Here is a 22,121-nt window from a genome sequence, read left to right on the forward strand (position 1 = left end):
CATGAAAGGGTAAATGACTTTAGCCAGCAATGGGCTTTGCCCCTACCATGAGAAGTGAATCTGGAGGAAATACTGAGATCACTCTTCCATGATCTCCACCATCACCTCTGCCCCCACATGAAGCCCGACAGGAGCCTGAGGGCTGGCCCATGAGGTACCTGTGGACAAAGTGAGGTAGGTCCAGACCAGGTGAGTGTGGAGGAGGAACACAGACCACCAGCATATGCTGATGGAAGTACTTGATGGATATTATCCTTCAAGCCTCATAGCAACTCATGAAGAAGCTATTATTATCTCCCCTTTATAGATAAGGAAACAGAGTCTCCAATAATTAGTAGGATTACAAAGCCAGTTAAACAGCACTGCCTGGGTCTGGCCCCTAGCAGTCGACTTCAAGGCCCAGGTCTAAACTGCTGTGTCTGGTCCCTGAGGCATGAGGATATATCCCTGAGTCAGAAGAGAGATATAGGCCTTCTTGCTGTTTGTCTCAGGTATGGAATTCCTCCCTTACCTATAGGCCTTTATCAAAAAATGAATGATGTCAGATATCTGCAGATCAGATCAGCTTTTGAACTTGCTCAGATGTAGGAATCTTATGGGTGTTACTTTTTGTTAAAAAAAATGAACAAATGCTTTGTGTAAGCCTGGAGTTGTTTAAACAAGGGCATACCTGCATCTGGCACATTCTGTTTCTTTATAAATTAATAAACTATTTTTTAGAGAAGTTTTAGGTTCACAGCAAAATTTAGTATAAGTACAGATTTTCCACATGTCTCCTATCCCCTGCTACACAGCCTCACCTACTGTGGACATCCTGCAGCAGAGTGATACATTTGTTAGAATGATTTGTTAGAACCTATATTGACATATCATTATAAATTACCCAAGCTGGGTGGGCATGATTGCACGTGCTTATAATTCCAGTACTTGGGAGGCCAAGACAGGAGGGTCGCAGGTTTGAGAATAGCCTCAGCAAGTAGTGAGTACTTTCATCAATCTAGTAAGATCTTGTTTCAAAATAAAAATAAAATAGGACTGGGTGGGGGTGTAGCTTGGAGGTAGAATGTCCCTGGTCTCAACCCCCTGTACCACATAGACAAAAAATTACCCAAAATCCATTAGGGGTAACTCTTTTTTTTTTTTTTTTTTTTTTTGGTGGTACTGGGGTTCCTGGAAGCCCTTCTACCTCTGGGCTACACTCCCAGACCTATTTTATATTTTTGAAACAGGGTCTTTTAAGCTCTTCGAACCAGTGTGATCCTCCTGTCTCCGCCTCCCAAGCGCGGGGATTACAAGCCTGGCTAGGGGTAACTCTTGATGGTGTACGTTCTGTGGGTTCAAGTAAATGTATAAGTATCTACCATTATAGTATCATACAGAACAGTTTGGCTGCCTGAAAAGTTCTCTATGCTCCACGAATTCCCCTCCCCTAGGCTCTGACAACTACTCATTTTTTTTTTTTTGTACTGGGGATTGAACCCAGGGGCATTCTACCTATAAGTTACACCCCCCCCAGTCCTACTTTTTATTCTTCATTTTGAAACAGGGTCTCACCAAGTTGTAGAGGGTCTCACTAAGTAGCTGAGGCTGGCCGCGAACCTGTGATCCTCCTGTCTCAGCCTCCCAAGTGCTGGGATTTCAAATATGCACCACTCATCTTTTCACTTTTCCAGGGCTCTGCCTTTCCCAGAGCATCATGAACTTGGCCTCTCGTAGTAGGTTACCTTTTCATTTGGCCCCTTTCAACTTAGTAGTTTCTTTTGTCTTGTGTCTTGATAGTGCTAACTCTCTCTTTCTCCTCTCTCTCTCTCTCTCTCTCTCTCTCTCTCGCTCTCTCTCTCTCTCTTTCTACTTTTGACACTGAATAATTTTCTATTACCTGGATGTATCACAGTTTACTTATCCATTCATCTCTTGAAGGCTGTTTCCAAGCTTTGGCAATTATAAGTAAAGCTGCTATAAATATCCATGTGCAGGTGTTTGTATGGACATAAGTTTTCAGCCCCTTTGAACAAATACTGAGGAACATCATTGTGGATCATATGGTAAGATTACATTTAGTTTTATAAGAAACTACCAAAATCATCTTACAAAGTAGCTGCACCACCTTGCATTTCCACCAGCAACAGGTGGGGGTTCCCGTCTCACATCCTCACCAGTGTTGTCCCATTTTGGACACTGGCCATTCCAGTAAGTGTGAAGAAAGTGGTATTTTCTCTTTATTTTTTTCATTATCTCTCATGCTTTCCTTTACACTTTAAAGAGCATTGACCAATGTGTTGTATGTATTTACATTTTAGTATATTGATTTTTGATTTTCCTCAGATCATGTTCTTTTTTTTTTTTTTTTGTACCGGGGATGGAACCCAGGGGGCTTTTCTACCTCCGGGCTACATTCCCAGACCTATTTTTATATTTTATTAGAAACAGGGTCTCATTTAGTTGCTGAGAGCCTCACTAAGTAGCTGAGGCTGGCTTCGAACCTGTGCGATCCTCCTGTCTCTGCCTCCCAAGCATGGGGATTACAAGCGCGCGCCACCACGCCCAGACAGATCATGTTCATTTTCACTTTTCCGTACTTTTTCTTTGTTAGTCCTCTCATAAAGCAAAAGGGTAAAAAAGGGACTGAAACAAAACAAAATTTTTGATTTACACAATACTGTTGTTTATATATTTATATTCTTTAAACATTTTATTAATTAATTAATGTATTTATTTACACTGGGAATTAAACCCAAGGCTTCATGCATGCTAAACATGTGGTCTGCCACTGAGCAACATCCCGGCTCCTTTATTTATTTATTTTAATCAGCAAGTACAAAATGTACATATTCACCATGTATATATGTATATATATATATATATATATATATATAACACATATAACACATGTTTTGATGCATGTATACATTGCAGAATAACTAAATTAAGCTATTTAACATGTGTATTGCCTCATGTGCTTATCAATTTTCATGGTGACAACATTAAAATGTACTCTTTCAGCATTTTTCAAGCCTCTCTCTCTCTCTCTCTCTCTCTCTCTCTCTCTCTCTCTCTCTCTCATTTCTAAGTCCCTCTATCACTTGGAAGCTTGCAGTAGCCACGGTCTTCCATGAGGTCCAGCTGTGTCCCCCCATGGTGCAGATGCAGATCATGGTCAGAGGCAGTCTCTTCAGGCCCCAGGAGAATGATGGAGTTCTGCCAGCTCCATTTCCTTCCTCATGACATCAAATGGGGTGTTTCTTGGGGTGTGTGAAGGGGTCAGTCCTTCCTTGTTTGCACCGGACTCACAGAACCTCTTTTTCTCCTTCTTCCCCTGGGGAGGTGAAACCTGTAATTTGTAGTTTGATGTTTGTGGGGCTTCAGAGGTGCAGGGAGTGGGGAGGGTCTGCTCACAGTCCCTGGTGTGTCCTCTGTGGTCATTCAGCAGGCTGAGGAACAGCCTCTACAGATGGGCCTTGCTGACCTCGGCTGGAGAGACGGATGTATGTGTGGAGTATCTTGGCAGATATTTGGGGGGTGTCTGATAGACAGGCCTCTGGGGAGGGTCTGGAAGGAATACGCAGAGGCTCTCCTTTTCTCTCTGTGCCCCACCTTAGGCCCTGGCACAGTCTTCCCTGCTGCTCTCCACATAGACAGTAATCTGCCTTGTTTAATGTATGAAGTATTGGTGGCATTTTAAATCCAAACCATAACAGAGTGCTTCCCTTCTTCCATGCTGGGCACAGTGAAACAGGGGACCATTTTAATAGGCTTCATCCTGGCCCCCAGGAAAAAGCACTAGAGCAAGAAAGACTTCGACACCGAGTTTTGAACAACCTCACTCACAGCATTCTGAGACAGAAGTGAGCTAGGAGGGGCGAGGGCCTGACTCAGGAGAGGGTCACAGAGCATGAAGGGAGACTGTGCCTCCCCCGAGTGAGGATGGGCTGTCATTGTAGAGTTTCAGCATAATGATGAGATTTAAATCCCAAGTAGAGACTTTAGGACCTCCTTGGCTTAAAGGTCAAAAGCCTCGTCACCTTGGGGTTAACCATACAACCTTCCTCTAGCCTTCCTCTCAGGGGTCAGGGCAGAGCATGTGGCCTTCTTTAGGCCCTCCCACCCTGCTTCCTCACCCCAAAGCCTGCTCTGATCTGTGCTGGCTGCAGGGCCTGCTCTCTCATGGCTTAGAAGTCTGACCCTGCCTCCTGGTGCCTCCCCAGGTCTGGCAGGTTGTGGCGATGAGGGATTAGGAGGCTTGCCTTCGGAAAGTAGTCGGGGAAGTCCCTGCTTCGTCACCAGCAGCAGACACTGCCACTGCATACCTGTCACATCTTGCCCACGCCTTGCCTGTAGAAGCAGCTGTGCAGGCCCTGAGTCAGGACTTGCTCCTCCCTGGGCCTGGGCCGGGATGGAGGGCACAGAGTCTTCCTTCTGTGATGCTCTGACCTTAGAGAAAGGTGTCCCTGGCAGTTGCGGGGAAAATAAATTGCCACGACAAAAACAATAATGGCTAATAGCTGTCACAGTTTATTGAGTTCTTTCTGCACTTTGGGCCTTGTTCTAGCTCTTTCTATTCTCTCTCTCATTTAGCCTCATGGTAACCTTGCAAGGTAGGTTATATATATATTTCACAGATGAGGAAACTGAGGCTCAGGAGAAAACACTTACCCCAGGACATACAGCCAGGAAGGATAAGGCTATGGGACATTAAGGTCCATGATGCATGGTTGCTGGGGGAATGGAGAACATTGAATGAAACTTTCCTCTGCTTCCGAGGTCCCAGGGGCTGGCTTTGAAGGACGAATGCTAGGTGTTGGGGCTCATCGCCCCAGGCTCGTCACCCTGGGGTTAACCATGCCAACCTTTGTCTAGCCTTCCTCTCAGGGGTCAGGGCCCTCCCACCTTGCAGTCTCATGGCATACTTGGGAAGTAAATTCTATGTTATGATTCCCACTCCCCAGTTAAGTATACAGAGGCCTTTGATGGAAGTACCTGCAGAACATCAAATACAAGGGAAGAAAGCGTTAGGACAGCCCTGTGCCAAAGCAAGTGCCACCCCTACCTTTTCCCCTGTGGGGTGAGGCAGCTGTGTGGGTGTGGGATTGACTCATGGGGGCACGTGGGTGGTGGGTGTGGCTTGCCTGGTGTTGAGGGCAGGTGGCCCAGCCAGTTCTGCCTCTGACGTTTTGTTTCGGCCATCAGCCACCCCTGTTCCTGCGATGAGAGCCTCCCGTCGCCTCAGCTGCCATCCCACCAGGGGGACTTGGTTCCCGGACATGCGGTGACCTTAGAGCAAGAGCTGCCACTACCACTTGGAACCTTGCTGGGTAAGTCCTCCCCGTCTGGGGTAGCCAGTGCCCTCCAAGTCCCTATGGACAAGAGTGTGGACCTAGGGGCCCTCTGGGCCATGTCTGCTTGTTGCCAACAGATCTTGGGAAGGCTGAGAGGCATACTCTAGCAGGGGATGCAAAGCCCAAGTTCTTGGTGTGTGAAAAATGCATGTTCCTGGGCCCAGGATTCTTGCTCTGAGGTTTGGGAATCTTGGTGAGGAAGAAGGTCTCACCCCTGCCCAAAGACAGATTGGAGGCTCCTGTCTCCTTCAGCAGTACTTAGGGATGTGGCTTTCTAGGGGCAGAAGACTCATGGGAGTTTAGGATGAGATGAGGTGGGCCAGCACTGGACAGGGCCAGGTCCCAGGCGCCTGACAGGTGCTGAGCCAGCAGCCCTGGAGTTTCTCTGTGGCCATTGTAGTTGGTGTCCTATAAAAGATTATTTTAATCAGTGCCAGGGCTTAGGAGGTGTGACAGTCCCCTTCCCCGGTGAGGAAGCTGAATCCTAGAGAGAGGGAGGGCCAGGCAGTGAGACAGCCCAGTAGGTGAGAATGCAGGGTTTATGGGTTGACTCAGGGAGCTAATTACAGTTGCTGAAGCCCCAATTCACAATGTTCTGACCCTCTCCTGCCCTGGACAGGACAGCCCACACTCATAGGCCCAGAGCAAGAGGGGTCGGGCAACTAGTGTATGGGTTAGGGCCATAAGGCCTTTGGGGACCATTTAGCCTACTTCTCAGGAGGAAAAGCAGAGGCCCAGGAAGGGTTACGAGGCAGGCCTCCACCCTTCTCCTAGCCCAGCCCAGCTTTTTAGCCCCACCTGTCCACAGGTCTCTTTCAGATAGGGCAGGCAGTAAGGACACTGGTTCTCATCTGGCTGTGACTAGGTCTAGGCAGGAACCTAGGTGGCCCTGAGGCGCTCTCCATGAGTGCTCTACACTGCTGGCCTTGAGGCCCCTCCCCAAGCTCCAAAGTACCTGCACTCCAGGGCCAATGCCCTCTCCTGGTGACCCCCCACCCTAGGCCTGCTCACTTTTAGTGGGGATTATCTCATTTGCAAACCTCCCTCCAGCCTGAAACCAATCTGCTCTGGATACCCCCTCCAGTAAGCTCCTCTTTAGGATAGGCCTACCAGTGGCCTCACCTCTGTATTGCCTCGCTGGGTTCCTCTTGCAGTATTCCTCCTCCCCCTCTGTGTATCTGAGTGAGTGCCAGGTGACTCAAGCTGAGATTGATCCCTTAACTGCAGAGTTGCCTCCTGATCACACTTCTCTTTCCCTGTTCATCTCATCCTTTGTGGCCATCTGACCCCATCCCAGGGCCCTCACAGCACTCCTCCTGGCCTCCAGGCCTCTGGTCTCTACCATCCCCGCGTCTGCTCTCCCTGTGTATAATCAAGCCCTCCTCCACTATCTGCTATCCTGGGATCCACCATAGCTCCCAAGTAGTGTTCAAGGTCTTCACAATTTCGCCAACCTGCTCCTCAGCCCCTCTCTGCCCAGATTCTCCATAGACTCCCCAGATTTTCCAGCTCACTGGCTCCTTATGACTCATTAAAGAGTCTTACACCCTTGTCTTCACCCAGGCTCTGGCCCCTGCCCAGATGACCTTCCTCTATACAGCAGCCTTTAGGTCCCCTTAGATTCCTTCCCAGTCTCCTTGGAAGGTATATTAGTCCCTCTTCTCAGCATCTTCCCACCTCTTGAAGATTAGCACAGTTCCTGGTCCAAACTAAGCTTTGGTAATGCAAGTTGATCAGAAGGGTCATCCTCAGGGGAAGGGACTCAGCTTCTCTCTCTGAGCAAGAGTGGATCTATCTGTCCTGCTCTGTCAAGGTCAAACCTCCTTGATCTGAATATAAAACCTGAGAGGAACATCAAGAAATCAGAGCTAATTCTCTGAAGTCCCTGTGGAGATGGGCAGGGCTGGAGATAATGGGTGGAGTAGCTGGGGGCGTGGTGGACTCCACACGGATGCTTTGCTGGGTGCTCCTAAGACCACAGAAGCAAGTGGAGAAAACAGGGGAAGTGCCAAAGACGTCTCCCTATTCTCAAGAAGGATTGGCAGCCTGGGAAGACAGGGAGGAGTGTGCAGGGGTTAGATAGTACCACATGTGGTACCTGAAGCCACCCAAAGCCCCTCCACACACCCCCAACTTGAGAATCTTTCTTGTGCTTTTGTTTCAGCCATGCATGCCCACTCCAAGGAGATGGTGCCCCTTGTGGGCAGGAGAGTTGCTTGCCCGAGTGGGAACCCTGCTGCCTTGACAGAGAAAAGGCCAACGGAGGTCACCCCCACCAAGAAGAGGTAGGATTGGCAGGCTTGGGCCTGGCTTCTGTGCTTCTGGGGCACAGGAGACCCTGCTACAGTGGTCCCTTACTTCCTCTGGACCCAAAACTCTGTGTTATCTGGGGTAACCTGGTACCTGAATAGGTGTGATGGGAGGAATAGCTGTATATATTTGGAATTAGCTGGGGAAGTCTGTATGACTGGCACGGATAGGGAGACTGAAAGGGTCGGGGAGAACACTGAGGCAAGAACATTCAGGAAGGCTCCTGAAGGAGGGGAAAGATTTCTGGAATCATTCTTGAGACGAAGAGGAAAAAGGCAGGTGGAAATTCCAGGTTGCCTGGACCCTTACCTGGACACATTTTTTACATATACTGATGGTTTTCAATCCACAGTGAGCCTAGCAAGGTTAATCAAGCTCTCTCACCACACTTGTATAATGGGATGTTTGGGGAAAAGTCAGTTCCTTGTACAAGAACTAACCATCAAAGGTGGAAGGTGCTATGAAACTGAAGAGGCAGACAGATCTGAGATTAAACACAGTATAATTTGTGTGTGTGTCTATGCTGGGGATAGAACCCACAGGCATTCTGAACTATATTCCCAGCTCTATTTTTATTTATTATTTTGAAACATTTGTTTATTATTTTGAAACTAAGTTGCTGAGGGTCTTGCTAAATTTTTGAGGCTGGCCTCAAACCCGTGATCCTCCTGTCTCAGCCTCCCAAGTGCTGGGATTACAAGTGTGTACCACTGTACTGGGCTACACAAAGTATAATTATTTGGGGACTTACAGACAGAAGTATGTCTTAGAAAGCAGCAAGACAGGATTCTGTCCCCCTTAGGCAAGAGGTCTATATGGTATGTCAGACAAAGGTGGATCATGGTCAATCAGATTGTACCTGGTTTTTCTAAAAAATTACTAATATGTTCAATACCAGCTAAGAAACAGTCCTGGAGTCAATGGTCAGCACAATATCTTGGTTGATTATCTTAAGGACTTTATTCTATAGGGCTTGGGGATGCTTGCCAGAGTCACCTGGCAGGCAAAATGGAGATTATGATCAGGATAGCTATAATTATGTCACACTGGATTCCTACATAGGAACACCAGCAATAACACCAATTCATAGGATGACAGTTAATTGGGATTCTGTCAACAAAACACTCAGCACAGTGCCTGATATGTCTGTGCTCAGCACATGTTAATTGTGTTTTCTTCATCTTTACCATCAACATTGTTGACACTCCGCAGGGCTCCTAAGAGCTGGACAGAGCTGGAAGATTTGTTTTACTCCCCAACCAAGTTACACAGGGCACAAGGGGAGCAGAGAAAGTATGTCTCTGGACTCACACATTCCAGCCTCTGAGCTGCCTCCAGGGTAGGTCCTCCTTCCCTCAGCTGACTGGGTGCTTCTCAAATAGGCCAACCTAGAAGAGGAGGCCACCATCCCTGTGATGCCCTTGGGCCTGGGTCTAAGATGGCCCACTTGTCCTGCCTCCTCTGCTCCTGTTCCCCGACTTCTCTTGGGCCAGAGGAGAGCTTGGTGCTCTCCTTCTGTCTGTTGGTTCAAGTCATAATCACTGAGGTTTCCCAGCCCAGGGCTAGTGTCTTTGATGGGGAAACAAGGGCACCAGGAAGAAAGAATACCCACTCCAACTCCTGCTTGGTGCTCTCCTGGAAAGCGGAAAGTGCCAGGACAGATGTCAACTAGGCAGAATGTGACCTCAAGAGGGAGGGTTATTTCAATTCTGTGGGAAGTCTTGGGCGCTCCCTGGAGGAGGTTGTATTAGAGTGGACATTGGTGGAAGGGGAAAATATGCCAGGCAGTGGGATACAGGAACAGAGACTCTAGGTAGTGCTGGGCATGTCGAGGAGTCTTTGGGGAGAACAGTCCCTTTGGGGAAACTCTTTGGTCTTAGGGGCCAGGGACAGAACTTGGACAACTCTGAAGGGAGTGAGTGGGGAGTCATGGAGGGCTTCTTATGGGAGGGAGGGCATGGCAAGATTTATGTCTCAGAAAGGTTACTCTGGGTGATCCATATGGATGATGAATTATGATCAGATGGAGAGGAGGAGATAGATCAAAGAGTTAGTATTAAGTGTGATGGGATCTGCTGAGAGGGGAGGGTTAAGCACCAAGAGACATCCCCTCTTCTAGTGGGATGACTTGGAGGGATGGGGGTGGCCATCTCTGACATAGCCCATCAGCGGAGAGGGAGTGAGGCCAGAAGGAAATGAAACAAGTCCAGGTATGAAATCCTGGATAAGGGGTGCCTCAGGTACATCTAGGTGGACCCTCCATCCTGGACTGGAGGATAGGAAATTGTGAAGATGGAGATGAGACCTGTGGCCTGGGGGCATGGAGGCAGGCTGTGTTCATATGGGTCCATCAAGGAAAGAGCAGGAACTTTGGTGTGATAGGCAGGTAAGGACCCCCCCCCCCCTTTGGCTCCCCTTCACTTTTCCAGGGAAGGTTTGGATCTCGGGGAAGGATGGAGAACAGGCTTTCAGGAGAACCTCAGGGCTTTCCCTCATCAGGACCAATCAGGCTGCCTCTTTGTGCCCATTTTGTTTATGAACTCAATTCCAGGCTTGACACTGACTGGCGGATTGCCTGGCTCAGCCAAGGGTATGAGGTATGACCTTTGTCTCCTGTAGGAGACTCACTGAGGGCCCTTGTATGAAGGTTTTAGGCATCTCCCCTTGGGCTTAGAGTGCAGGAAAATGGATGGAACTAGAGAATATTATGTTAAGTGAGATTAGCCAGTCTCAGAAAGTGAAAAGTTATGTTTTCTCTCATATGTGGAAGATAGAGAGAAACTGGAAAACAAAAATCACTTTGGATAAATGAGTAGAATAGTGGACAAGGACTCGGGGAGGGAGGCGAGGAGGGGAAAATCAAGATGTGATGAAGGAAACAATTCAAATAATGCTATGCGGATAATATGAAGGGAAGAATGAGGGAGCAGGGTGGGATCCAGAGGGAAAGACACCAAGCGCTGTGTGCATGGATTTTCTATCACTCTGAATCTCATTGTGATGTGTGATTACAATACACCAATAAAAGAAGATTTTAAGAAACAGAATGTATGTTAAGAGGCCAGTGCTGATCATACTAATGGTGGTGGAATTGAATGAACCTTATTAAATGAACCAGTGAGGAGGGATTTTTGGACCTTGGAGCTTTCCCTGGATCATCATGCCAACTCCCTGTGAGCAAGGAGGTGCCCAGGGTCAGAGGGGCGGGCTGGAGGAGACTGTAGAGGGTCCATCCTTGTAGATCTCAGCACACTTGGACATTTTCCTGAGACATAGCGGGTGGACAGACAAGCTTCTTCCCAGTCCTTGAGTGATCTCTTCAAAGGGTTAGAAACACAGCAGAAGTGGTCTAGACCTGCCTCTGCACCTGAATTAACAACACCCAGGTGGTGCCCTTTGGTCTGAGCCAAAGGTAGCAATAAATAATATCCGTAGCAGGTAGGAGCCAGGATGTTATGAGACCAAGCCCTGGCCATCTGCTTATGGTGTGGGAGGGATGTGGGGTGCAATGGCAAGCTGGGCAGGCACAGGCCAGGCCCTCTTGGCTTAGCAGCTGTCCTGCCCCAGGAGTTAGGTCCTTGCCCAATGATTGGGTCTTCCCCAGTATAGCTCTCCTTACCCACTCTCCTCCCCACACTCTGTGTTACAGTCATGGAAAGACTCTCTTTGCCAGCCTCCAGAGCTTTTCCTCCATAGAGCTGCCTCCAGAGCTTTTCTTAAAAAAGACAGAGCATCCTGCCCTGGCCAGGAGAGCACAGAACCTTCCTGATCTCTGTCCCCCACTGCCAGGACTGTCCTTCTCCTTGAGTTCTCCAGCCCTGCCCTTCTCTGAAGAGGCTGGGGATGTTGTTGGATGATATCTTAGCCATGGTTGAGATCTCTGAGGAAGGGGTCTTTGGAATGGTCATTTCCCCCTCTAAGTTCCCTGCCCCCTAAGGTGCATACACTGCTTTTGAGCAGGTTTTGAGTGAGTGGAGGAATCTATGAAGGAGAAAGCAAGCAAATGAGAGAAGAAGCAGGTGAACTGCTGTGTAAGCAGCCTGGTGGCTTACCCACTGTCCAGCACCAACCAGGATACTGTGCAGTAAGATGGTGCGTTTCTGCCTCCCCTGGGCCCCGGCCTCAGGCTGCGTGGAGAGATGCTTATGATCTGTCCTCCTGGACCATTCTTGAGGTCTCTGTGAGCTCTGGGAAGAGGCCTTGAGGAGGTGGGGAGATGGAGGAGAGGCAGTTTCTTACACAAGATGGGGAAGAAAATGGGTCTTACAAGAGGTGAGGGCTCAGTAATCATGTGAAGGGATCAACCTCCCAATGACATTAACAGTTTAAGGTTGTGTTGGGCTGTCTGCTTATTGATCCTATTCACAGAACTCTCCATCTATTCACCCTATCCACTCACCTGACTACTCATCCATCCATCCATCCACCATCCATCCATCCCTTCATCCAACCCTCCACTGATTGTTCCATTGTCTGTCCATTTGTTTGAACGGCCATTCTTCTATACTCATCGTTCACTGGTCACCCATCCTCACACTCACCCATTCAATGAGGTCAATTGAGTGTTAGGACCACTGTTGGAGAATTGAGGTCATTTTGGCCAATCAAGGATAATGCAGTTCCTGCTACCCAGGAATTCACAGCTGAAAGATTAAATTCTTGTCCAAAGTTAGCAAACCCGTGACTGCGCTGCACTGTGCTTGGTCTCACTTCGGTGCCAGTTCTGACTAAGTTGCTGGAATAGCAGCTCTGGGGGGGAAGAGTGTTTGCCTACTTGCTCACTGCTATATCCCTAGCTCCAGGAACAGTGCCTGGTGCAGTATAAGTGCTTAATAAATATTTCTTAAGTAAATGTATCTCTGAGGAACCCAGACAGGTAGGGTGGAGTGAAGACCAGGGGAAGGGCTAGACTGTTTTTAAGAAAAAGTTGCAGGTGTGAGGTGGGGGCTTTTTTTTTTTTGGTGGTACTGGGGTTCCTGGAAGCCCTCCTTCCTCCGGGCTACACTCCCAGACCTATTTTATATTTTTGAAACAGGGTCTCTTACGCCAGCACGGCTGGCTTCGAACCTGCGCGATCCTCCTGTCTCCGCCTCCCAAGCGCGGGGATTACAAGCGTGCGCCACCACGCCCGGCAGGTGGGGGCTTTTTATGGAGAGAATTTGGCAAATTTGCTGTGGGTCTCACTAAATTTCTGAGATTGGCCTTGAACTTGTGATCCTCCCATCTCAGTCTCCCAAGGACTAATATTATAGGCGTGTGCCAACATGCCTGGCTTTTACACTGCATAGTTTTTATCCATTCATATTTTGATTGTGTTGCAAAAATTTGATATCCATATGTAGAAAAATGAAATTAGACTTCTATCTCTTGCCTGCACAAAATCTCAGCTCAAGATGGATCAAATACCTAGAAATTAGACCAGAAGCTTTGTACTTACTAGAAGAAAGACCCTCAAAGCTCAGGAAATAAAATAAAAAATCAACTTTGTGAGGAGGGATTCTCGGCCCTGATTCCTCGCCTACCCACTCTAGATCAGCCTTCTCGTCTTATTTTTCTATTGCAACACAAATGTGCTCATCAAAGAAGCCGAAGGAGCTGGGCCTGGTGGTGCCCTCCTGTAATCCCAGTATTTGGGAAGCTGAGAAAGGAAGATTGCAGTTTCAAGAGCAGCCTCAACAACATAGTGAGACCTGGTTTCAAAACAAAAACAAAAAGGGCTGAGAATATAGCTTGGAGGTAGAATGTCCCTGTGTTCAACCCCCAGTACCAATAAAATAAAATTAAAATTAAATATAAGGGGCTGAGGGTGGGGCGGGCAGTGCTGGAACACCTGGTATGACTGAAGCCCTTTCCTCTCCCACTAACAGTTGAACAGCCGGTCTAGATCTCAGAGCCTTGGGGCCTTCCCTAAATGGCCCTCACTTTACACCTGGGTTCTGGGGACAGCTGGGTGGCCCTGGGGACTTAAACTCCCACTGCGGTGTTCCTATCTTTAAAGAGACCTTCATACCTGGACTTCATACCTCATACCTGCAGATTCCCAGGTGTGAGGCCACCCCAGTAGAGACACTTGGGCCCGGCCACCCAGTATTTCATTTCATTTCATCTCTTTTTCTTTTCTTTTCCTTTCCTTTCCTTCCCTTTCTCTTTCTTTTCTTTTTTCATTTTGCAGTACTGGGAATAGAACTCAGGGGCATTCTATCTCTGAGCTACATCCCCAGACCTATTTTTTCTTTGTTTTGAAACAGGGTCTTTACACTAAGTTATGGAGGGCCTCACTAAATAGCTGAGGCTGGTTGTGAACTTGTGATCTTCCTGTCTCAGTCTCCCAAGTACTGGGATTACAAGCATGCACCACCAAGCCCGGCCACCATCCAGTATTTCTAGCAGCAGGAATTGCCCAGACTCAGCCTCTGCCCTATCTTCACTTGTGGCCTTGGGCCAACTGCTTCACCCCAGAGCCTCCTAGGACCCATCTGTGAGCTGTATGACAGTACCTGTCCCTGAGGAAGTCTGGGAGGGCTGGGTGAGGCAGTGCGGCATGCAGTTGGCCAAGGGTAGGCATTGAGGGCAGCGGGACCCTCCATGGCAGGGGTGTGGGACACCAGGTGGACAGGTCTGGCCCAGGTCTCATTTGACGGCCTCATTTGGGTGTCCCCTCAGTGCGCACTTCTTCTTGGAGATAGAAGGGTTCGAGCCTAATCCCACTGTCACCAAGACCTCGCCCCCCATCTTCTCCAAGCCCATGGACTCCAACATCCGGCAGTGGTGAGTACTGGCCCCTGATCTGGCCCTCACCTTCATCAACGTGCCCCAGGCCTTGGCTGTGGCAGGCCACCACCATCCAGTTTTAAGTATGTCCTTCTCTCTTCCCTCTAGCCTCTCCAGCAACTGTGATGACATGGACTCCCCTCAGTCTCCTCAGGATGATGTGACAGAGACCCCATCCAACCCTAACAGTCCAAGGTAAGCCTGGCCCTCCCCTGGCCCCCCACTATACCCACTAAGGGGGAGCATCTGAAGACATGCTCCAGGACCCTAAGGACAAGGAAAAGAGACCACCATTCCTGGGGGTTGATGACAAATGTCTGGAGGCCTGGGCCATGGCTTTGGCCTGTAGGACATTTTGTGAGAAAAATTTTATAAAATCAAAATTTTTAAATTGTAAAATCAACCCATTCATTATAAAATAACATAGAGAGGAACGGAAACTGTAGTACAAGATCACTTATGTACATTTAAGAGACACACATACAAAACATCAATATGTGTTTTGCAGGAGCACATACAAACGAGACAGGCACATCTACATTAGCTCTGTCCACTTGGAGTGCAGGGGCTAGGAGGGAGAGACTGAAAATGCTCAAACAATGCAAAACATGGAAGTGAAAATTTCCTTTCCCTAGCTCTGTATTTTAGTCATTGCTGTGAACAGTTAGGCATGTATTCTTCCTGATCATTCCTACGTGTATCCAGGCAATATTTTTTTTGTGTGTGTGTGGTACTGGGGTTCCTGGAAGCCCTTCTACCTCCGGGCTACACTCCCAGACCTATTTTATACTTGTTTTTATTTGGAAACAGGGTCTCTTAAGCCAGAGCAGCTGACTTCGAACCTGCGGGATCCTCCTGTCTCCGCCTCCCAAGCGTGGGGATTATAAGCGTGCACCACCACGCTTGGCTCCAGGCAACGTTTTTTGACAAATGTGATCCTATATGCCTTGTAAGGGGGCCTGATATGGTGACATGGAGCCCAGCAATGCAGAGCAGGAGCACAGGGGTTGCAGGCATTGCCACAGGCATGTAAGGCATTGGGTGCCTGCGCGGGGCCCTGAGGGCCCTGCAGCTCTGGTGAAGAAGGGAAGAGGGGCATGCATGGTGAGCTGGAAACATCTTCTGGTCTCAGTGCAAACCTGGCCAAGGAGGAGCAGAGGCGGAAAAAGAAGCGGCTGAAGAAGCGCATCTTTACTGCCGTGTCCGAGGGCTGTGTGGAGGAGCTGATGGAGCTTCTGGTGGAGCTACAGGAGCTTTGCAAGCGGCGCCGTGGCATGGATGTGCCTGGTGTGTACCTGGGCCTGGCAGAGGGTGCAGATCAGGGGGTCCCACTTGATTCCTTCCCATTTCCTCTGGGTCTGGAATGTAAGAAGTCTTGAATGCTGGGCTAGCAATCTTGAACTTGACTTTAAGGGTAATAAAGAGCCATAGAAGGGTTGAAGCAGGTGGGGTCATGGTCTGGCCATTGCTCAGAAGTTAGGGTAAAATGGGAGAAGGCTGCTATTCGAACAGTGTTGGGACACTGAAGCAGGGCTAGGGGTGGGGAACAGTTCTGGAGAGTTCTTCAGGAATGGCATTGGAAGGTATTCTCACTGTTGTGACCCCAAATACCTGATGACTACAACTTAGAGAAAGAAAGAATTATTTGCTTATAGTTCTGAAGATTTCAGAGGATGAAGTATATGTTAGGCCAGCCAGAGCTCAGAACATGGCGGGGGGCGGGGAGGAAGAAGAGTAGAGACCGTCTGCTCTCTCACATATGGAGGTGAGAAGCAGAGGGCTTGAGAGAAGGAGATCCGTCCCCAAGGCCACACCCCTAGTGACCCACCTCTTTCAGTCACACTCTCCCTCCCTTGGATGGCACCCAATAAATCCATCATGATGAGATTAGAACACTCATAATTCAATCATGCCAGCTCCGAATAGTTAGTTCATGAGCGACTCAGGGGACATTTTATACTAAAACTCAGGATTCAAGGATGTAGGATGTGAGGGAGGAGAGGAGCCTAGTGTGGTGCCATTTGGACTTGGGTAACTTTGGCGGTGGGGTCCCGGCTATTTTGGGGACCAGGACAAGAGTAAACTGAAGGGGAGGTGATGAGGTCTATTTGTAGACCATGAGGAGGGGGCAGATTGGAGATCCCGATTTCCAAGGTGGACCATGGGGAAGCTAGGCAGTGGGTGGGATTATCTCCTGCCAGGGAGTAGGTTCAAGGCAAAAGGCCTGAAGTAAGGCTCTAGAATAAAGAAGGAGGAGCCAGTGAAGGAACCTAGAGCCTGAGGAGGAACTGCAGGAGAGGAAAGGGGAGCAGGGGCAGTAGGGCCAGGAAGACCACAGGGCAAAGCAGGATGTGGCAGGATCTCGAGATGTGAGGTTGCCACTCCCACACCCTCTTCTGGGCCAGGAGGGCCAAGGGCAATGAGCCCTCCTGCCCGTGCCTCCACCCCATGACCCTGTCCACAGACTTCCTTATGCACAAGCTGACGGCCTCAGACACTGGGAAGACCTGCTTGATGAAGGCCTTATTAAACATCAACCCCAACACCAGGGAGATTGTGCGGGTCCTGCTTGCCTTTGCCGAGGAGAATGACATCCTGAAGAGGTTCATCAACGCCGAGTACACGGAGGAGGCCTACGAGGGTATCCTGCCTGAAGAGGGGCTGGGCAGAGGGGGTTCCTGGGTTGGGGAATGGGACCACAGGGCCACTACTGGACATGCCACACAGAGGCACTGCTGCCACAAGCACCAGCGGAGGCCTGCACACGGCAGGTACTCCTCTCACCCTCCTTTCTTTCTGTAAATGTTTGTCTGCAAATACTACATGCCAGGCATTATTTTTGGCCACCCAGGTATAATAGTGAACAAATTGGATTCAGGTCACTGCTGTAAATAAGGTAATTTTAGAAAGTGCTCTGAAAAGATGGCACACACCTATAATTCCAGTATTTGGGAGGCTGCGACAGAAGGATCACAGGTTTGAGGCCAGCCTCAGCAACTCAACAAGACTCTTAGCAATTTATCCAGACCCTGTTTCAAAATAAAAAATAAAAGGGCTGAAGGTATAGCTTGGAGGTAGAGTGTTCCTGTGTTCGATCCCTAGTACAAACAAACGAAAAAAGAAAACAAAAAGAAAAAGAAAAAAAGTGCTATGAAAATAAAATTTTAAATGGTAATATGACAGGAAGTGATTGGAGAGAGGTGACTTTAGAGTAGAGATAAAAGTACCTTTCACTCCAAGCCTACATGATGAGAAGTATCCAGTCAGGGGCCCACAAGCACAACTATTATTGTCATCATCCTTGTTGTTGGGTCTCAATATTTGGGATAGTGTTTCCTGCACAGGAAAGCCATTGTGAATAATCAGTAAGATATGTCCTTGTTTGAGTTTTTGGAGTCGGTAAACAGTGAGTTAGAGTTAGATACTTGTGGCAAAAACAATTGGTTCATGATCGGTCATGTTTCTGATATGCCAGGGGCATTAAATACCTCAGCTTTTTTCAGGTGGGAGTCTAGCTTGGATCTTGAATCATTCTTATGGGAAAAAGTCACTTATTTATTATCATACTCTGACAGATAAGAAGCCATAGAGGGAGGGGAGAGGAAAGAACACTGCTGCAACTGACCATTGAACTGTACATTCAGCTCCCTGGTAGTTAAAGAGAAACTGAATGAACCACATAATTATATATTCTTAGTCTGCCATTGAGGTGTTGACACTAGAATCAGGCTACCACCATCCAATAATGTTCAGACCTTGCCTCAAGTTTGCCTGTCTTGCCTCTTCTCTCTCTTGGGTCTTCTGTCTCCTGTGTAAGGGAACAGACCTCGCAGGGGACAGAAGAGACTGCTTCATTTTGTAAGGACTTACAGACTCCCCTCCACTGGTAGCAGGTTACCTTTGAGGGCAGGGATTGAAGTCTGTTGCCCATAATTGATTCTTTGGTGTTCTTAGGGCCTCACATGGGAGATACTTTATTATGTAACCTGGAACTTGGGGTCCTCCTGCCTCAACCTCCCAAATAGCTGGGTTTACATGGGAATGCAGGCACGCACCATCATACCGTGCGACCTAATATTTATTTTCTGATTGAGTAAATAAATGAAAGTTTTGATGACTTTTAAGGTTTTGCTGTCTTGGCCACAAATCCTTGGCCCCCTCCTTTCCCAGCCTTCCCTGACCCCTTCCTACTTTCACAAATCTGCTTCGGGGATGGGCTTGCAGATGGCTGCAGGCACCCTCCCACTGCATGGTGAGAGAAGTCGATTTATTTTGGCCAACTTCCTGCCGCTGACGATACCGCCCATGCCCTTCCTTCAGTGTTTTCAGGCCGATCCTCAGCGGGACCTGAGGGGCTCCGGGGGCTCACTTGGGTGCGTCCCCGGGTCCCTGCAGCCCCCTGCTCACCCCGCCCATTCGCAGGGCAGACGGCGCTGAACATCGCCATTGAGCGGCGCCAGGGAGACATCACCGCGGCGCTCATCGCAGCCGGCGCCGACGTCAACGCGCACGCCAAGGGCGTCTTCTTCAACCCCAAGTACCAGCACGAAGGCTTCTACTTTGGTGGGTGCCGCGCCCACCCAGCTAGGGGGCCTCCCCTGCCCGACGGTCCCTGACCCAGAGCTCCCTCAGGCTGGATACTCCTCTGCCAGCTGGATGGTCCCTGGGCCGGGCGGGACAGGGAGGAGCGTGGGGCAGATCTGAGCAGGAGCCCTGGGGAGAACTAAAGGTGTGTGTGTGTGTGTGTGTGTGTGTGTGTGTGTGTGTGTGTGTCCACTTGCAAGCCGAGTCACTCGGTGGTCTTACTTAGAGGGCACACAGTCATCTGCCTGCACATCCCTCTGTAGGGAGCAGAGGCCTGGGAGGGGATGGAAGGGATAGCTCCCTTTCACAGGTGGTTCTGAGAGGGAGATGCTCCCCCTCCCCCAGGCATTGATGTATGTGGGTGTTCTGGCTTCCAACTCTGGGCTTTGACCCCTGTACCCAGCATCTCCCAGGGAGTCAACACAGCAGGAGGGAACAAGCTGGGGAGTCCAAAAGCAATTGGGACTAGAGATGGTAACCTACAGATTTAAAAAATCAGAGTCTGTAAAAAAAAAATGCTGGTATTTATTTGGAAACAGCAGGGTTTTGCAATGGGAATATGCATGCCATTGGGAACTATGGTTGTGGTAGTCAAAGAGCTTGAGCCTGGTGCAGTGGCCCATGCCTGTAATCCCTAGCTACTGCCAGGCTGAGGCAGGAGGCTCCCAAGTTAGAGCCCAATGTAGGCAATTTAGCCAGACCGTCTCACAAGAAAACTTAAGAGTTCAGTGATAGGGTGTTTGTTAGGTAAGCATGAGGCTCTGGGTTTCACTCCCAGTGCTGCGAATGAATGAATGAGGGTATTAAGCCATAAAGGAGGATTGCATCAGATATTTTGAAATGATAATATTTGGACACAATGGTTAATAACAAGAATATTGTTAGTCCACGTTTGAACAGTAAAGTTGCTGGATAGATACAGATGTCATTGAAGAAGTACTGTTTGTATAAAGCCTGTGTGCAAGCTAGTGGTTCTGGCAGTCTTTTGTGATAGTTATTATCAGGCACTCATGCATAAGAGCCCTTTTTCATAACCTCTGGGCAGGCTGGCTTGCTTTCTTTTCTTTCTCTCTTTCTTTCCCTCTCCCCCTTCCTCTTTCCCTCCCTCCTTTCTTTTGTTAAGGTTAACAACACAAGCAACTCCATTTTGATTCTGACAACATTCACATTTCTTTCATAGATGTTCTGAGTGGAAAAAAAAACAATTGAATTTAGATAATTTAGATATCTTTAAAAAAAGTTGCATTTTAGATTAAAAAAACAAGTTGAAACTCACCCCCTAACTACACAGTTGTTATTTTCACAAATGCTTGCAGTTGTGTAATGACCACCATAATGAGGACAGGCTACCATATCTCCATGAGACCAAAACATTTCTCCCTAGCTAGGCATGGTGGTGCACGCTTGTAATCCCAGTACTTGGAAGGCTGAGACAGGCAGGTTTGAAGCCAGCCTCAGTTACTTAGGCTCTCAGCAACTTAGTGAGACCTTGTTTCCAAATAAAATATAAAAGAGCTCTGCGAGTGTAGCCCAGAGGTACATCCCCAGCAACACACACACACACACACACACACACACACACACACACACAGCACCATACACACACAGCACCATTCACACATACACAGCACCACACACACATCCCCAGCACCACACACACACACACACACACACACACACACACACACACACAAAACATTTCTCCTGTCAATTTTATAGAAAACCCCTCCTTTCGCCCCAGCCCCTGCCTGACAACCACAGATCTGGTTTCTCTGCTGGGTGGCTCTTTAGTTCAGCAGTACCTGATGGATCTGAGGGTCCTTGAAGAAAGGGTCTCATCCAGTCAATCTTGTGTCCCATTGTCTAGCATAGGACCTAGTTGTACCTAAGAAACACTACTTAGGTGGCATGAAGGCAAGGAGCAGGAAGAAGAATGGGAGCTTTAGTGGCCAGACATGGTGCTGAGGTAGGAAAATGACCAGTGTGTTCAAGAAAGAGGAAGAGGATGATCATTGTGGCTGGAGGGAAGTGAACGAGGGAGAGAAGAGAAGAGGTCAGAAGACTTGGCTGTCATTAGAACTTGAGCTTTCGTTCTGGAAGGGCAGGACTTACATGCTAACAGGGCATGTCTGGCTCTTGTGCTGAGACAGTGCTGGAGAGCCAGCAGGGAAGCAGAGAGATGGGTTAGAAGCCTGTGACAGTGATCTAGCTTCCTTCTTCCCCTGTATGGTCAGGGGAGCGCAGGGGTCCATGCTGGTGATGCAATCAGGATTTGGGCCTCTGTCCTGGGGCCTGAAGGTCTCTGCTTCTGGTCTGGCCCATGAGAAAACTGAGCCCCTATGCTTCCTTTCCCCGAGGTGAGACACCCCTAGCCCTAGCAGCATGCACCAACCAGCCAGAGATTGTGCAGTTGCTGATGGAGAATGAGCAGACAGACATCGCCTCCCAGGACTCACGGGGAAACAACATCCTCCACGCACTGGTGACGGTGGCCGAGGACTTCAAGACCCAGAATGATTTTGTTAAGCACATGTATGACATGATCTTGTTGAGAAGTGGCAACTGGGACCTGGAGACTATGCAGAACAAAGATGGCCTCACACCGCTACAACTGGCAGCCAAGATGGGCAAGGCAGAGGTGAGGCGGGGTCCTGAGGCGGGTGGCGGGAGGTTGGCTCTTCTGCCAGTCCTGGGGGCCTTTCTGAGGCTCCTGCAGATGAGCACCTCAGCCCTGGGCAGGACCCAGCCTTAGGCCCAGGTGGGCTTATTCTGAATGACTGCATAGAGCCTCTGTGCCCGTCCTTTGGATTTCAGTTCCATGTTCAGTGTTCTTACCTCTTGCCCTGGGTCTTCCTTGTTGGGGCCACAGTGACACAACAACTCACATACTTTGTGCCTAAGAATTTCTATGTGGTGAGATATCCAAGCAGAGGCCGAAGGCCTGACCCTATGGGCCTTTGGCTTCTCATGGGGATGGGAATGGCTGTTCTGGGTCCAGAGCTGATTGGCTGCTGCTCCCTGATTATGTAGAAACCCCAGCTTGTTGATTGGGGTACCACTCTGAGTCTTGTCCCCTAGCAAAGAGTGTGGCTGTGGGGCCCCTTGTGCCCTGTGTGATGT

The 22,121-nt window shown here is 48.9% G+C and overlaps 1 protein-coding gene across 2 annotated transcripts in view; it reads left to right on the forward strand.

The window, feature by feature from the left end:
• Positions 1-7,502: 7,502 nt before the first annotated feature.
• TRPV3 (transient receptor potential cation channel subfamily V member 3) overlaps positions 7,503-22,121 on the forward strand; it is a gene marked incomplete at both ends in the record, with an annotated part of 30,042 nt that continues 15,423 nt past the window's right edge. For both annotated transcript variants that reach the window (XM_080712201.1, XM_080712202.1), the window contains 7 exons: positions 7,503-7,621; positions 14,310-14,414; positions 14,526-14,612; positions 15,550-15,704; positions 16,882-17,058; positions 18,840-18,980; positions 21,359-21,639. In XM_080712201.1, coding sequence (XP_080568327.1) covers positions 7,503-7,621; positions 14,310-14,414; positions 14,526-14,612; positions 15,550-15,704; positions 16,882-17,058; positions 18,840-18,980; positions 21,359-21,639 — 1,065 coding nt within the window. The remainder of the gene's footprint in view (positions 7,622-14,309; positions 14,415-14,525; positions 14,613-15,549; positions 15,705-16,881; positions 17,059-18,839; positions 18,981-21,358; positions 21,640-22,121) is intronic.

This window comes from Muscardinus avellanarius (genome assembly GCF_963383645.1).
Source record: "Muscardinus avellanarius genome assembly, chromosome: 16".
Classification (NCBI taxonomy): Eukaryota; Metazoa; Chordata; class Mammalia; order Rodentia; family Gliridae; genus Muscardinus; species Muscardinus avellanarius.